Below are 18081 nucleotides of genomic sequence, written 5' to 3'. Positions count from 1 at the left end.
TCATGCCCAAAAATGAAGGTTACAACTTATTTTCTATCAAAGGGACTTTCCTACTGCACTCTATTCTCCTACCGAACATAGAATTCAAATAAGAAGCTACTAAATAAGTTCCAACTAAATATAGAAAAGAAAACTGTAAAAATACTCTTGCTGCATATAGGATAAAAAACTGCTAAAAATATTCCTGCTGCTGCCACGTTCATATCAATTTTGAACTCAAATTCATCAAACAAGCAGCCCTAAAAATCAAATGAAATCTAATCAAACAAACTGAAACTAATATCATCATCTGAGTCTCCGCAGGTTTTCTTTCTTCTCTTCCTCCTTGGGGGCAAGTCACTTACAGCAACAAACTTGCTTGGATAAACAATTGATCAATGAGCTAAAGCAAATTAAATATCTAATCAAACAAATAGAACAGATCGTAAACTGTCCTGACCTTCAACTCTGTATCTCTGCTCAGTGTCTCCGTGGCAGACGAAAACTCTAATATTCTTCAAGGCCCTTTCCATTTCTTTCTTTTCTTCTACAACCAAATCTCTGGTTTTCCTCTGAGAAAGTCTCACAGGAAGTCACAGCATTTCTGCAGATTGAGGATTATGCCAATACTCATGTAAACCTTTCACAGTGAAATCAACGTTGAGCGTTCGGCCCTATTGGGTTGGTTTAAGGCTCTAAAAGAACCCTCTAAGGCCAACTGCACCTTCACCAATATCATTGATCCCTCCCATAAAGCTTGAATAAAGAGACCTTCCCACGGGGATGCATTTCTCTGTTGGGCACTCTCACAGGATGAGACATATTTCTAGTAGCATCAGCAGGACTCTAGGAGTGTACGTCTGCAAACAAGTAAAGCCAATGGCTGATGAGAAAACAATGTATTTACATAAGTTCATAACAGAAATTTCAATTATTAGGGGCCTGAAAATGCGTGTTAAAGAACAATCAATCCCAACTCCTCACCGGCAGGACCTTCTCCCATCCAGCAGGCAATTCACCAAATGAGTGACTTCAACTCTGCCGCCTCCTCTTTATACTTCTTCTCATTTTCTGAGAATTTAGCATTCCATTCTGCTGCAAGACCAACACCTTCTTGGACTTGGCGTCTCCAATGACTGTAAAAGAAGAGTGAGACACAATATTCAGCTGCAAAAAAGTTCATTCACTTGAGAGAGCAACACAAGTCCTTCCAAGTTGACATACCACTTCACCTCTTTCACCCATTCACTTGATTCCAATTCATTTTTTTAGCAAAACTTCAACTCGACTCAACCCAAGTTGCACCCTTAAGCTCAATGGGAGAATTACAAAATGATGGGAGGAATGTTATTATTGAAAAAAAAGAGTACCATTCAGTTTCCTTTGAAAATACCTGTCAATTACTCCAACGAACAGAACACAAGGACAACTTTCCAAGCTTTGGAAACACAGCTTCTATTTTATTAAACACCCAAAGCAGTTCATCACAATATCTCCAACAGCAATAACCAAGAGGTGGGCCCCATTACCTATCTCCCTTGAATAGAGATTGGTGAAGAAGTCAAGCAACAGTTGCACTTGGATGGATCTCGACTCCGACTTTTTGGGATTTGCCGAATCCAAACCTCGAATCCATGTCAGATCTCGACACGTGAATCTGAATCCATGCAACATAGGTGCCCACTAAATTCTTTAACCTGAAATCGAAAGATTAACATGTAAGTTGAATTTATATTTGTTGAATTTTAGCTCAAATTGATACATCCCTGATTTGCTCCATAGATATATTACATGAACATAGAATTTCCAGAGGAATAACCTCATGGAATATAAATTTGGAGAAAAAACTACAGTACGACAAATCTTTATGCAGTCATGTTCCACTGAAGCAACATCTAAACAACACATTCAAACAATAATGAGTATTTAAGGTAAACCTATCTGTATTTAAGAAAGTACCCAATAAAGACATTAAAATGAATTTAATCACCACCAAGCTCTATTCAAAATAAGTTTTGCATTAGTACACTAAGAGGCAGTTAAGCACCTGATAAGAAAATTATTTAGCCCCACTATTAATTAGCAAAGATTAAAACGATATATGGCCTTCTTTACTTTTTCTTGATGTCCTTGATAATATCTAGCAAAAAGGCTGAGCAAATATATCCAACTAGATATTAGACTTTGGCTAGTGTATAAGCAAGATGACGTATTTTCTTGGAATATTGAGAATTATAATAAAAGGACAGAATATTTTGAATCCGGTGGACGTACTGTTCAATCGCCATGGACATGCACATTTCTGAGAGATTTAATCTCCCAAAGATAGATGCAAATTTTGCAAGATTGTTCATTTTTTCCAGTCTCAGACAAGGAAAGAACTAAATTCTGAATGGGTGGTTTTTTCTACGGAAGACAAACACCTAGAAAATCATCAGTTTTCTTAGTATTTGTAGACATTTTCGAGACATCATCGTTAATAAGTTTGATCAGACATAACTTGCAACATTTTTTGAACCTTCTCGTATACCTCTCCTTCCATAACCCAAAGGATGTGGAGCAAATCCTTCCATAATATAACTTTGCATCCAAAGATGAAATACTTGGCTCAAGCCATCAAATTTGTTAAAGTATAAAAAAATTAAATATTGCCTTCTCCAACAACATAAGCTTTTGGAGTAACTGGTAGTTTCACATGATAACATAGCAAATGCCTGGGTGGGTTCAAACCTCCTGGATAGCAAAATCCACATGCAATGGCAATACCCAAAAGAGGGGCCACATGTGCCACGTGTGGGCCAACCCTAAAACAGGGGCCACACGTGAGGGGGAGTGCTAAAGTATAAAAAGATTAAATACTGCCTCCTCCAACAGCTTAAGCATTTAGAGTAACTGGTAGTTTCATAAGATTGTAACTTGAGGGGTCCAAACAAGGTGGAGAGATAGAAAAAATGAACAGAAGTCCTTCAAATTGAAATTGGGCAGCTAATGGTATATGACTTCAAGATTCACAACTTTTTCAGAAAGGCCATATGGATACAACTTGTCTAGATTTTTTAACAGTCCTTCATCTATATTGAATTTCTTGAAACGGAGTACGAGAATGGATCACTATCTATGTGTGTGTGGGTGCGTGGGTTGGGGGTGGGGCGTGGCGGTTGGGGTTGTCAGGAAAAAAGAGTTTCATCATGTGCAAGTGATTTTGTTCTCTTAGCTATGGAATCTGATTTCCTTGCAACTATCTTCCCATTTTTTCCGGGTTCCCAGCACTATTTCCAGCTATGGATCCTACAATTCCTTACAAATCTTCATGACAACCCCTTCAGCCATCTTGAACCTGGCTAGCAACTTAGATTGAGCCCTGGGACTGATCTTCCCATTGGCTTCGATACAGCAGTACTCATAATGTAAGGTCAGTGGGTGTCATAGCTAAATTCCTCATCAAGATGACTGGAGAACCATCGACTAGATTGTCCCAGCACAACGATTAAAAGCGTCTTTGGAGCTTATTCCATTGAAGTAGTTAGGGCTCTAATTGAGTGAGCCGTGGATCATAAACGATGATCATATCTTAATTTAGCTAATCCCGTGACTCAAGAATTTGGATAGAGTTAAGAGAAATGCCTAACTTATAAGAAGAGGTAGAGACCAAGTACTCCCATTTCAAATCGTAAATTAAGCGATTTTCAGGGTACAACAAAGTATTGTCATGTCCCTTATATTATTACTTAAGAGTCCACCTCAAATCGTAAACCAAGCAATTTTCAGGGTACAACAACCCAATAGGGTCCTCTTCAAGTTCAAACTTATGCTTTAACAGAACACACCAGCTGAGAGATGCCTGAAGCAGCAACACTTAAGCTATTGGGTACTGAAATTACTATCATTAGGAGCAAGACATTTAATAAGTTATGCAAACATTTTCTTCGCAACTCTCTGGTTTGTGGATTGCATGTTTGGCATCTGGATTTCTTTGGTTTTCTACTTGTCAGTAGGACATTGGTATGGGCAATATGTAGAGGCAGTAATTAGCAAATTCTCAACTTTTGGAATTTCAAATTCTGTTTACTGATGCAGCCTAATAATATAAGTAATCATGGACAACATTTTAATATATTGCTCTGCACTCATATACAAGAATATGACATTGTCAATACATTTCAGTGTTACATTGCAGGCAATATAATCAAAGTGTTTCGCTACTTATGATGTTATTCAGTGGTAGGTTAACAATAATATGAATGTCACTAAATTATTCTGGTATTTTCTAAATTTGCAGCCTCTCACTATTATGCATTTTGTTTTAGTATATTCATACAGATTCTCTGTTTCTGTTAGTATTAATGCAGAAAAGTTTTATTTACAGTAATGTTTCCTTGAAAGTAAAGTCAATATCGAATATTAGAAATTACAAAGTGAAAGCCAGCTCCATTCACCCATAGTGCCAAACACCCATATGCCCGAGTATTGGAACAATTGGGATCCATATTGCCTAATAAAGTTGTGAAGAGTGGTCCTAACACCTTTGACAGTTGTCCTAGACCGTATCCTTGTTTGATTTGGAGAACATGGAGTTACTAGCCCTCAAGTTTCCAAACTAACTTCAAAAAATAATTTCTAGTATCTAATTTATTGTCCTATTTTACGCAAAATTAGTTTTATCCAATACTTAAGAATGTGTTGTAACCATTGTATTCAGTAGGGTGACTAGCCATGTCAACTCAACTCAAGATCACGACTCATACCTGGAAATCTTTCTGAATGCAACCATCTGCCTACACTGCATTATTCTTTTTAAAGATAACAAGATAGCATCTGAACATAAAACCTTGAGTTATAGCAAAATGGAACAAGATGTCCCAGGAAAGACGGTAACAGAAAAAGCTTCCCATCCACAAAGAAGATGACTACATAGTATTAACCACTCTATAATTCACTATGCCTAAGTCCCTGTTCGTTTTAGATTGCGAAAACCGACTGTGAACCCCAAACCGATTCTTGGACTCAAAATTAAATTTGATTTTGAGTCCAATAAGAGGCTTGAGGTTCACAATCGGTTGTCGCAATCTAAAACGAACAGGACCTAAGAAAAAACTAAATCTCAAAAAATCTGCCATCAGGAAAGTAGTGCTTGAAGTGTCACAACAGCACAGAATGGCTAAAGCTTTCACTACTTTGATAGATGTAGCGGATGGGAATAGAAAAAACATCCCCCCTGAAATTTCCCACAAACTACTGGAAGTGGAGGGTGTTCTCAATGCTCAGTGAAGAGCACTCCACGGTCTCTCTTTTTATGCCTATTTGCAATATCTTTAGTAAATGTACAAATGTGGTTGAAGGATGTTGAAATGAATTTGTTATAGATAGAATAAGTGTAGATAAGCACTCCACGGTCTCTCATTGACAGCTTGGTCTTCTTCATTCAAGTTTGATTTTTCCGAGGCCTCTTCTCTTAGAATCCAATCCTCCAGCCTACGAAGCCCATCCTTTTTCTTTGCCTCCCAATCTACTTCATTAATCTATTGTAATCTTTGTTTATCTGTTTCTCACATAATAGAACATCGTGGTCTCTCCCATGGATGTAGGCACCATTTTCAAACCACATAAAACACTAGTGTTATCATTATACTTGTTTTAATGTTACTTTTGGACGTAACATCGAATTAGGTTCGTCAGATTTCTACACCGAGTAATCATTGAGGGGGGAGGGGGGAGCCTCCCAATCAAATGATGCAAGCTGTTAAATTCATAGCATGTAATACGTACAATAGAGGATAAATCAGCGGTAGTGTCAACAGACGAATAGTACAAAGGGCCCAGGCAGTAAGATTGCTAAGACAGGAAAAAAACATGGTTTTAGTGTTGAAAAGTTGCTACAGTTGCTTTGTTGCATCTGAAGCATCAGTCTTTCAATGATTTTAAGACTTAAGGATTGATCCAGTGACCTTGCACTGCAATCCCTGCCCACTGACCCAGAAGAAATACTTACTAGCATGCAAGCTATAGTAGAAAGTTGCCCACACTTACCCAGAAGAAAGAAAAAGATTAATATAGTTACTAGCATGGAAGCTATAGTAAAAAGTTACCCACAATGCACTCTAGCGAAGAAAAAGAAAAAATATTAACAAAGATGGAGGTTCAAAAATCAGCTCGGGTTGTACATCTAGAGGCATTCTAAATAGAATTGCTAACGATTTCATTGTTGGCTCTTTGAATTTATGGCCGCTATTAAGAATATTGTAATCCAACTCTCTAGACTTGTTTCTGTGCTAAAAAAGGAACCACATATGCTTTCATTTCATATATTCAGTTATAGGTCAGTCGATGAGACTCCTTTAGGGAGTTCTGAATCTTAAAACCAATATAACATTATCTTTGTTGTTGAAACAAGTGCAATCATGATTTGCATACTAACCAACCATAGGTATGTTTGTGTGAAGGTACCTATTGGATATTACATTCTGGACTTCTTGATGTTCAATATCCGTTCAAGGCTGCAAATATAGATATTCTGCCTTTTGATTTTACAATGAGAGAATGGTGCCCACCAATTTCGCTTAACCTGAAATGAAAAGATTAGCATGTAAGTTGGCATTTATATTACTTGAAGTTTAGGTCAATTAGGAACATCTTAGATTTATTTCTTTGCTTGAGTACATAAACATAAAAATCCAGAGAAATAAAGTCATGGAAGGTAAAGTTGTAAAAAACTATAAGTTGAAAATTCTTCACTGTCATGTTCAATTGAAGCAATATCTAAACAAGTAAATAATTCAAACAATAATGGGCATTCAAAAAAAGGAACTAAATAATAAAGAATTGAATGACCTTGTACTCATAGTAATGATTTATTGGCAAAGTCTACTGTTAGACAACAACAAAACTTTTGAGTAAAATTTTTAAAGAGGAGAGTAGTGTTTGTGTGCCATTTTTGGAGACTGAGAGGGATTGGGCTTTTGAAAAGAAGATAGAATTGAGAACTATATAGGACAGGTAGAAGAAACAATGGCTTCGATGGGTGTAAGAAGAAAGGAAATATGTATATCTAGTAGGAATTTAAACTCAATCCCTTATTAAGGGATCTTGATCCCTAAGCTTTGGTATGGTGTAATTTCTTCTTTAATCATGTAAGAGAGTGAGAGGGGGTGGGTGGGGAGGGGGTGGGGTGGAGAGGAGAGGAGAGAAATCATGTAGAGGGGAGAATAATCTATTTTTCTTTGTTCTATTAATGAGCATGACAATGTATTTTCTACAGTAGAAATTACCAAAAAACTAAAATATTCCACTAAAGGGTAATAAAAAAGCATGTAGAGACATAGTTAGATGACATGTTTGAAATGCTCACTAGTGCACAATGTTCTACAAAATCAAACTACGAAGTGGCTAGATCAAATCCAAATCAAGTCGGGTGATGAATGGAAGGAGACATTCAAGGCAAAAAATAGTCTCATTGGATGGCTTGTGATGCAAGCTACTTTTGTTTTTTGGGAAGTTGTTCACTTGCATGGAGTTCCATGGTGGTGAGTGGAATGAATTATCAAGAGCGAATTTCTTTCCAACTGCGGGGTGATGTCATCCAAAGAATAGAAGTCATATGGTTCACAGGGGGACATATTTTCCATTTACCATGATAAAAGAGGACAAAATTGAAAAGAATGAAAGAAAGAGAGGAAGTTAACATAAAACGGAGGCATTTTTAATAGAGAAAAGAATAATGGTCAATCTTCTTCGATAACATATTGGGGGCCTAAATGGGTAGTTATGATAGTTGCATTTTCCAAAAGTTGACTACATTGAATTCTCTATGCATTGTAGATTGTTTCTTGGTTGAATGCGGTCAATATTTGAATTTTCCACGCATTGCAGGTTGTTCCTAGGTTGCATAACCTTACGTTTCATATTTTGCTATGCTTTGTAAGTTGTTCGAAGTCTTTAATTCTAGCATGTATAAGATAAGGTAGTTGGTTCATGCAAGGAACTTTTGATTGATATGACATTTTATATTTATAAGCTTCAAAACTGGTAATTTTGAGAAATATAGAATGGAAGACAAGCCTATCTTCCCTTCAACTTTTGGGTAGTGTTAAATGCTATTTTACCATTAACATTGTTATTAAATTTATCGCCTTCACATCCTACTTTGTGTTTTCTACCAATGTTGTAGCGATTCGTATTCGGATAGCTTTGAATTTGTGTCGAACTTGTAATAGGAGAAATAGTCATCAATTGTTTCCCGAAAGTCGGTAAATCAAAATTTAGTAGTTTTTTTTATTTTAGCAATTTCTTTTTTCTTTTTTGAGTTTTTCTAGGTAAAGAATATTATTAATTACTTATGTTTCAACAGATATAGAGTACAAAGGAGATTTTTTTGGGTTTATTTAGAAAGGACTATCAGTCTGGGACTAGAAAGTTATGCTTTAGAAATTAGAAGATGCTTTTTGTACAAGTACTATCTACGTACTTCATTGTAAGGTTTCAGTAGAAAGTTCATAATTACTCTTTTTGATGGACCAGTTCTATTACTGCTATGGGAAAGAAGTTAATTATTTTGGAACCTTTTACATACGAACAATTCATGATTACTTATTTTAGTGGATCTTCTTTAGTGCTTCCATGAAAAAAAAAAGTTCATGATTTTGGAATTTTTTATTTAGTGGGCAATTTCTAAAAAACTTTCTAAGATTTTCAATCTCTCTACTTCATTGTTCCAATTGATGTTGTGTTTACTTCTGATTTGCATCAGTTTTACATCAATCTTGAGTTCTAGATAGGCAGGTTCCTATTAGCTATTTGAAGTTGCAGCAATCCTGTTCTCATGTTGGGCTCTTAAGGATTGACTATTTCAAATGGGATTTATAAAAGTATGATATGTGCCAAGAAAGATAATAGGGAACCTTATCTACCTCAAAAGGAAGTCAAGGAGGAAACTGAGAAGTGTTGGAAGACCCATATTCTAAACCGATTCGTCAACTAGAGGGCTCTTGATCAGTAAGAAGCTGAACTCAATCTTTTTATGGAGGAAATAATTTGAGGAAAGAGCTACTAAAGAAAGAGGGAAGATGAGTTGGAATCTGATACTAAAAAAGTATGAGAAGCAATGCTGCTAAGAGGTGTTTAGGCCAGAGTCTTTCCATGAAACAAGAAGAAGAAAAAAACAAAAAGGACTGAGAAATGGAGTAGATGAAACAAATACATCGACCTATCAAGTATCTACACTAAAGCTGAGATCAGTAGACAAATGTGGAAAAAGAACGATTGGTCCCTTGCAATGAAGCTTAATTTTATGTGTTGTTATGTTAGATAAATTCATTTTTGAATATGTAGGGATCATGCTATAATCCTCCTTCCAAAAGGAAAACTAGAGAGTTAAAACCCAAGATTCTGATTCTAATAGTATACGAAATATCAAAATGCAACAAGGATATCATTGTTGAGTAAGATAGAAAGTCATCGTCGTGAACCAAAAATGATAAGACGGTCTGGGAATTTGAAGGTTTGAGTAAAGGAATACTTCCTTCTTTATGAAAAGTTTGTTATCACAGCTTCAAGGAAATTTTATCTAGACTGAATATGAAAGAACTATGAGAAGAACAACAATATTCCTCCTATGTTGCAAGATGAGTTGATATTACCGGATAGGGTGGATGATAGTTTAGACTCAAGCAAAATCCAAAACAAGCTTGCGATTTGGCAAAAGTAAATTGGTCATTGGATTGAAATCCAAATATAGAACCGATATGAATGCCAAGATGAAATAAACTTTTCCCAACAAAATTGACTTGAAACATGTTCAGTCTGTAGAAACTATCTAATATAGGTTTGAGTTTAGATGAAAGGAAATAATAAGCTTATTCTAGCATAATATTATTTCATAAATGGGCCCCCAAAAGGAAATTCTTTACAATGAAGAGGTAAAAGCTTAACATTTTGTTGTCTACTGTATTGTATTGATTCTGAATCCGAAAACCACAGTCCCACATTTATTCTTTTTGCACAAGAAATCGCTGATTGAACATTCGAAACCGCTCCGACAGATTGACTTTGCCCAGAGATCGGAGAGAAGAATGACGCTTCATACGAAAGCCTATAATGGTCGTAACTCAGAGAAAGATGGAATGAGGAGTCAAGTGGTTACTGAGATTACAAACATTTTGGATTCCTCCCCGAGTCCACTGAGGATAGATACAGTCTTTCGAATTACATTTGGTCCCAACTGAGACTTTTGACTAACCTCGGTGAATGGATAAAGGCATCCAAAAATGATGGAGAAGTGAAAACAAATGGAAATAGGTAGGGATCATTCTTTTTTCTTTTTGGGTAGGTAAGCTAGGATATAACCTTCAACCTCTTTATGATTCTTTATTTGAAAGGCCCAAACTAAAAGAGTAGACGAGATTTTGAAATAAATTGGAGAAAGTTTAGGGCGATAATAACTTGCAACTAAGAAAGATCCAATGAAGCATTTTAAGTTAACCTGTGTGTGTGTGGGTGTGTGTTTAACAAAAAAGAAGTAAATATGCCAGTGTGTTTGCATGTCTGTGTTTTTAATTTTTCTTATTTAGAAAAAAAATTCAATATGTGTGTGAGAGAGAAAGAGGGAGAGATAGAAACAGAGGTACAAGCAAATTGGAAAATTATTTCAATGTTGATGCTAATTTCTAATAAAAGTTGGTGTAATAAATTGAAAAGAGAATCCTTGTAATAAATGCAAAAGAAAATCCTTTAGACACCACTCCATCTTCTTATACAATGAATGATGACAAGGAACAACCAATGAGTAGAAAGCTCAATACAAATCCATGTTGGCTTGTTTGACTTTGTTAAAGTTAACTGTGCATGGACCATAGTTACACACATTGATCAAATTCTTAATATAGACACTTCTTTTCTTTTAGATAAGCTGAAACTAATTGGAAAAGGAGAACAGAGAAAAATAAAACAAAAAACTACACCAAGGCACAAAGCGACTAAAGGAAAAGAAAAAGAAATCACATAAGAACCAAAGCAGCCTGAACAGTGCTTAAATTCAACAATGTGTACGCTGTAAATTCATCCCAGTTGGGATTCTTTTTGTTTCAAAAAAAAGGTAACAATTTATTGTATACTACTAGGTAACTAAATTTGAAAATAAATGAAGAAAAATGTAAAACCCACTCTACTATCATCATATCAACTAATGTCAGATTTGATTTTAGAGAAGAAAAATTCAATCCAGACATACAACAAAGAAAAACATTTAACCTACTTCGAACCATGTAAGACAGAATTTTGTTTGGGCATCTATAATTTGTTTGAGTAGATGTCTTTTCCAGTATCATGGTGTAGTATCATGGTGTTCCATCCTAATCCATAGAACTAGAACAAAGAGCTCTACTAGCATCACATCAACTAATTTTGAATTTGATTTTAGATTAAAATATCTCACCCTAGACATACCAACAAAGCAAGCATTTAAACCTGCTTTGTCTTCTCGTTTTCATTTTTCATGGATAAGTGCACTTTCTTTATGAACTTGAAATTCCAATAAATGTCTGTGTGTGAGGGGTAGATGCAAGATGAAAAATTAACAGAGTTTTGATGCTCAATTCTAGAAGAAGTTTAGGGAATGTAATCAATTGCAAAAGAAATCATCAATCAAATAACATTTAAAGCAAACCAACACCAAATAAAAAAGGAAGAAGATTTGAAGAGTTGCTACAAGATCAATTAATATGAATGATACCAAAGAGTTCAAAACAGAGCATGAATTCAATGAATCATATAAGGTAAATTCACCCTAGTTAGGGTTCCTTTTGTCTTAAACAAGTCATAATCTACTGTATGGCAAGACTAAGACAAGAAATTTTGAGATATAATGAATAATTAAAGAACCTGAAAAAAAAATCTCTTTATGAGCCTGGAATTCCAGTAAAATTAACTGTTTCCTTTGTTTTGTTTTGAAAAGAGAAAATGAGGAAATGAAAAGAGATAGAGAGAAATTGAGGTTTACTATTCTTTAAAATAAATAATGGATTGAAATCTATTCATATGATTAATAAAATCCAAGAGCCCTAATTTGGGATTGAACCTCTAGCTCAATGGTTAAGGCTTTTTCATCAACCTGGAGGTCGGAGGTTCAATCCCATCTTACATACCAAAAATAAATAAAACAAAAGCCAAGAGGAGAGACAGTCGTGTACCTTCTCCAGAGTAGTCTTCAAACCCTCGAGCCATTTATCTCTATTTTGGGGATGTGTGAGATATTGGGCCAATATTGGCCTCCGTCCTTTTGACACTGTTTCTCTACTTCCGGACAGCCAGCAATATGTAATTCCTGAAGCGTAGTGGGCAGCCCTTCCTCCGGCAAGGAAAGGAGTTGAGGACACCGACCAATCCTGAATGTTTTGAGGGAGGTGAGGTTCTTCAACATCCCCTTGGGCAGGGATTTCAGATTATCACACGAATTGATACCGAGGGTTTTTAGCGTAGGGGGCAGTAGCATGCTTGGAGAGAATTCGAGTTGTGAACATTGAGAAATATACAAGGTTTGGAAGGATGTAAGGTTTTTAGAAAAGATCTCAACATTATCAACAAAGAGATATGTAAGCATGTCGAGCATTCCCTCTGGAAACTGCTGCATTAGAGGGCACTTTATAATTATCATTCTACGGAGGCCTATGATGTTTGGCAATGTCTCTCGTTGTGGACAGTTATAAATATATAATGCTTTGAGGGAGGTGAGGTTATTACGCATCCCCTTGGATAGGGATTTGAGATTAGGACAGTCGACGATCCTGAGAGATGTAAGCGCGGTGGGTAGCTCCTCCTCGCCTACCAATGACTCCAATTGCGGACAATTTTTAATTTCCAAGACTTTGAGGGACGTAAGGTTGCTGAAAATCCCCTTGGCCATGGATTTGAGATTAGAACATGACAATATCATAAGGGATTGAAGAGTGATGGGCAGTTCCTCCTCTGGCAAGAATGAGCATTGAGTAACCAAGTCCAGATGTTGGAGGGAACTCAGTTTCCCTAGCCCCCTTGTAGGCATACACTTGAGGCTACCACAACCGTTGGATATCTGGAGAGATCTAAGCGTGATGGGAAGGCCCTCCTCGTTGTCTCCCAATGACTCGAGTTTACGACACCACTGAATATTTAAATCTTGGAGAGAAGGAAGGTTATGCAACCCGACCTCCTTTGGCCAAGACACCAACTCATTACAGTAAGTGACCTCCAATTTCTCAAGTGCGGTTAAGGGTTGAAGAAATCCAGGGGCCAATACCATCTCCTCTCGTTGCAGTCTCCTATTTCCAAATTATTAATGGATGGGAGGTGGGGAAATCTCTGCAGCTTAGGACAATTTGATATTTTTAGTGTACCAAGGCATGGCATGTCCCCTTCCCTTGCTCCACACCATTCCTCCAAATTCGGCATGTTTACCAGCTCTAACTCCTCCAATGATGGAAAACCCTTAATAACCTTATTGGACCCACCAATAAACTCACCTTCAATATGTTTCAATCCATCCATTCCATTAATCTTGAGCTTCTTGAGGAAAGGTAGCTGCCCAAGGGGTGGAAGCTGTTGGCAATTCAAACATTGAATGAGACTAACAGTGTTCAGATTCATCAAATTACCGCTCATCATCCACCTGGGGAAACTAACACCACCATATGATAAAATCTTTAGGGTTTTGAGGTTGGAGTGAGGTTCGAGGGCTTCAAGTACCTCCTCATCAACTGCAACACCTCGTGGATTATTATTTCCCCATTCCAACGTCAACTTATCAAGGTACTCTTTCTTCTTCAAATTGGCTTCCTTGCATTCGTTCTCATCTATCACATTCTCTAAATTTGAAATGTGAATAGTTCCCCTCAACTTTGTCAAGTTCTTTAACTCCCTTATTCCACATCCACTTTCTTTGCCCACAACAAATATAGTCAGTGTTTGAAGAGTTATTAATTTCCCAAGTTCCGGCGGCGTAGAAATCTTACAACCCTCCAAAGCGAGATGCCGTAAGTTAATTAGGTTGCTGGTGGACTTTGGTAGCTCAGCAAGTTGCTTGCAATAGCAAAGTTTCAGTGTTTGCAGATTATAGAGGCTACCTATTGATTCAGGCAAGGTTGCAATAGTCGTAAAAGAGAGATCAAGGTACCTCAAATATTTTGATTCTCCAATAGAATCCGGCAAATCTCTTACACAGATATGACTCAAATCTAACACCCGTAAGCATCTCAATTTTAGGAAGAAATCATGAGCAACTTGCTTAGTGAGTGTTTCGTACCTTGGCGGTAGCAGAAATGTGCGCAGCCTCTCAGATTCATGAAAGGACTCGAAAATTCGTGAGTGTTCATTGCATTGCCATATTGATGCACGACGAACCTTTGCAGCGATATTCCAAGAGTCGACGCTACTTTTTATTCTGAAGTATTCATCACCAGAAATGGATCGTGCAAGGTCATGAATTAAGTCATGCATCTTGTAAGACCCTCGAGAATATTTAAAGAACGACCTCCATGTCAAGTCATCAAGATAATCAGAACCTATGTCTTCCAATCGCTTCCTTCCTTCAGGTTGGATAAATCCTTCTGCAACCCATAGTTGGATTAGAGTGTCCTTGGCAAATTCATAATCCTTTTGAAACAACGAGCAATACACAAAGCATTGTTTCAGACATGCAGGTAAGTGATCATAGCTAACCTTTAATATTGGAATAATATCATCTTTCATCTCTGATATTTCCCACATATCACTTTCAAGGATATTCTTCCACTTGTTCTCATCAGTATTTGAACGTAAGAGACCTCCAAGAGCTTCTATTGCCAAAGGCAAGCCATTGCACTTTTTCACAATCTCTTTTCCAATTCCTACTAAGTTCAAAGATACATCTGAGCTTCCCACTATGAATGCCCGTTGTGTAAACAAGGACCAGCCGTCGTCCTCGTCTAAACAACCCAAATTATAGGCGGGGATTGTGCCCATGATTCTAGAAACTCTAGAACTCCGCGTAGTAACTAGAATTCTGCTCCCTTTTGCCCCAAAATTGAATGGGGACTGTAGCCTCTGCCAGTCATTAGGATTGTCATGCCATACATCATCTAGGACGAGTAGAAATCTCTTGCCACTCAATTCTTCCTTGAGCCTAACTTGAAGTGGGTCGATTTCGTTAAGATCACAAGATTTCTTTGTCACTGATTCAATGATTGCTTTTGTTATTCTACACAAATCAAAATCTTCAGAGACACAAACCCATCCTCGAACTGGAAAATGATCTCGCACCTGTTTATCGTTGTAAATAAACTGGGCGAGAGTTGTCTTTCCGAGGCCCCCAATGCCGACAAGCGGAACAACAGAGATATCCTTGGATGACAACGATGACGACGCTGATGATGATGATGCAAATTCATCCAACAACAATTTTACTATCTCCTCTTTATCGTTAACCCGGCCGCATATTTTTGATTCATCTACTACCGAGCTCATCTGTGGTGGCCTTTTTGTTTCACGCCGCCTCCCTGCATCTCCTTGTTTCAGATGAAAGTGATGCCTATCCTGTCCAATCTTATCCAATCTCTCCCGAATTTCTTTTATCTTATGTCCTATCTCATGTCGACACTTAACTGGGTTGGAAGTAAAACAAGAGAAGCATAAGCTGCGCACCTGCTTCCTGTTACTGGTTTGGATATTTCCTTCCAATTTTGATCGGAGCACTTCAGTTGTAAACTCGTCCACTACATCATCTGCATCGTAAGCAACATCCTTAAGCTCCCGAAGCCAATTTTTCACTGCATTACTGCTTACTTCCTGTTCTTCAGCGTCTTGAAGCACAGCTTGAATTGCAGATAATGTGCTGGATAGGTTTTCGACCTCTTCATCAACACCCCATAGTAATGTAATCTCTTGTATGACTGAATCCATCAATTTGCCAACGATTGTTTTAACAAGAGGAGACAGTAATAGATCTGCCATACCTTCTTCCTGTATTGAAGATAAAAACCAAAGAAAGCAGCAACGATCTAACAAATTGTGCTTCAGAAAAAGCAAGATTAGATCACTATGAACTCAAAACGCCTCTGTTTTTTTTAGCACAGAGAGCCTCTTGCAGTGGGGAAAAACAAGTAATGGATCATTCTTTTGACGTAAAATGGGTGTAAAACAATTTTTTTTTTTATGAGTAAAACAAATTTTACACAGGAAGAAAAGTAAGGAGAAAAAGATGCAATAATTCATATTTGAGATTTATGTGGCAAGCAAGGAGCACCACACAAAGGAAAGAAAATCTAGCTACATCGCCTACACGTTCTTATCATGGTCAGAAGATTAGAAAACTAAGAAATAATGACCAACAATCGGATATATTATAAAAATAATATTATAATGAAATTTCGGTCGAATTTCCTAAACGATTAATTAATTTATTTTTTTTGCCGAAGTTCGGCAGAAATTTCAGTTTCAACGAAGGCCAAAACTGGGATATGTGACCTGATTTTGATGAGAAGATTGATCTTGATAGTTTATGTATCCAAAGTCTGCAAGGGCAGTTAGGACATACGGAAAAGCTCATAAATATCATAAAAGAAAAACAATAAACCAATCCAAGGAACAATTTTCCATGCTTACCAAACAAGTTCTAAATTTTCCTCAAAAACAAAGAAATATTCAAATTTGCAAAATAAAGTTATGGAAAAAGAGTTAGCCAGTCTTTAGAGAACTTTTTTCGAGGGTACAATCGAGAAGGATTGTGGCACAACAGGACGGGAAGGGGGCCCCATTGTGACTAGTCGATCACGCCCAATTAACTTAGCTTAGTTTTCTAGGCTATGATGATCACATGTGACCATCCAGGTGTCATGTTTCAACGTAGAATCAATCAAATGCTATTTTCTCACGAACCCATTTAGTTTTTTTTTTAATTACCTGTGTCTTGGTAGAGTAGTGGTCAAGTGATCTCCTTGTAAAATAGGAAAGAAGTCTCTATTTGGTTGCGCAAAAGCCTGGCTTTTGTAGCCACCAGTTTTACTTGAGTTTTGGGTGCCACATCATCAATATGCTATGTTTGGTTGGCATTAGACGAATGAATCCTCCTTGTGCAGTGACATGTCACCCATGTCTTCTACTAACAAAATACAAGCAAAGGACTGCAAAAATGTGATTTTTTTGCTTGGATTTTTTTGGGAATGATGTTCTCTCTCTCTCTCTCTTACTTTTTTCTCTATCTATATATTGGTAATGATGCCTCCTACCAGTACTCTACTTGGTTGACAAGCAAAAACTACCTACCAATATTCCACAAGGTAAGTTCCAGGTAATTGCTTGCAACCAAACAGAGCCCTTCTTGTGTAGACTTGAAAAGTGGTGTGTACTTACGGTCATGGCCGACAAGGAGCATCACACTAAAGTAGCAGACTTAATGAAAAGCACGCTTGATTGTGCCCACACTACATAAAAGACAAAGAAGCGATAATTATTCTTCCTGATTAACGTGTTCTAGCCACCGAGGCACCACACATTGGAAAAAAGTATAGATCAATCGAGAAGCTCCAAAACAAGATTAGAACTCTAAGGCTCAATTTTGTATTTTGAGAACCGATTGTGAGTCCAAATCTGATTATTGGACTCAAATTTATGTTTAATTTTTAGTCCATTAATCAGTTTTGGACCCACAATCAGTACTCAAAATCCAACACAAACAGGGCATAAGATAACCGTGAAGTTGACAATAGAAATGTAATGAGAGATGCAAAATCTGCAACAACTAATTAATTCAACTAGAGTATAAGATTCAAAGTAGGGAGATGATAAATTCATACCCCCTCTAGGATAATTCGCACCCCTTTACTATGAATTGACATCAAAAAGCGTAAAAAGGAAGGTTATGTGCAGGACTTTAATGGCTTTTGACATTGATTCCCGTTAAAGGGGTGTGAATTATCCAAGAGGGGTGCAAAATTGTCATCGCCCTTCGAAGTATTTAGAAATATTGATGAGGATGAAGATATATTCATCAATGGAGGTTCCAAGTGAGCACCACATGTGTTCATGTGATAGGATCCGTCAATCCGACCCCACCTTGATCAAATAACTTTAGGCTCTTCGTTTTATTGGGCCTCATTTAGACTG

The 18081-nt window shown here is 37.1% G+C and overlaps 1 protein-coding gene and 1 pseudogene across 9 annotated transcripts in view; both read right to left on the bottom strand.

Moving 5' to 3' along the window:
- LOC143851990 (putative disease resistance protein RGA3 pseudogene) overlaps nucleotides 1-16345 on the bottom strand; it is a 39995-nt pseudogene extending 23650 nt beyond the window's left edge. For 3 of the 8 annotated variants that reach the window (XR_013236587.1, XR_013236584.1, XR_013236589.1), the window contains exons 1-5: nucleotides 12159-16345; nucleotides 6424-6541; nucleotides 1373-1676; nucleotides 964-1115; nucleotides 440-839 (exon numbers count right to left, since the gene is read on the bottom strand). The product of XR_013236587.1 is annotated as a putative disease resistance protein RGA3 pseudogene, transcript variant X4 (transcript). Of the gene's footprint in view, nucleotides 1-439; nucleotides 840-963; nucleotides 1147-1203; nucleotides 1677-6423; nucleotides 6542-12158 lie in introns of all 8 variants that reach the window. The other 5 variants (XR_013236585.1, XR_013236586.1, XR_013236591.1 and 2 more) reach the window with 5 other exon arrangements.
- On the bottom strand, nucleotides 12176-13009 carry LOC143850516 (uncharacterized). Its single transcript, XM_077359760.1, has one exon. It carries the CDS (start codon nucleotides 13007-13009, stop codon nucleotides 12176-12178), a length of 834 nt encoding a protein of 277 aa, XP_077215875.1.
- Nucleotides 16346-18081: the final 1736 nt, after the last annotated feature.

The sequence above is a fragment of the Tasmannia lanceolata genome, unplaced genomic scaffold (genome assembly GCF_043159265.1).
Source record: "Tasmannia lanceolata isolate RefF3 unplaced genomic scaffold, GAP_Taslan_0.1 ptg000018l, whole genome shotgun sequence".
Classification (NCBI taxonomy): Eukaryota; Viridiplantae; Streptophyta; class Magnoliopsida; order Canellales; family Winteraceae; genus Tasmannia; species Tasmannia lanceolata.
The sequence above is the reverse complement of the archived record's forward strand: the minus strand, read 5'-3'. Positions and strand labels throughout refer to the sequence as shown.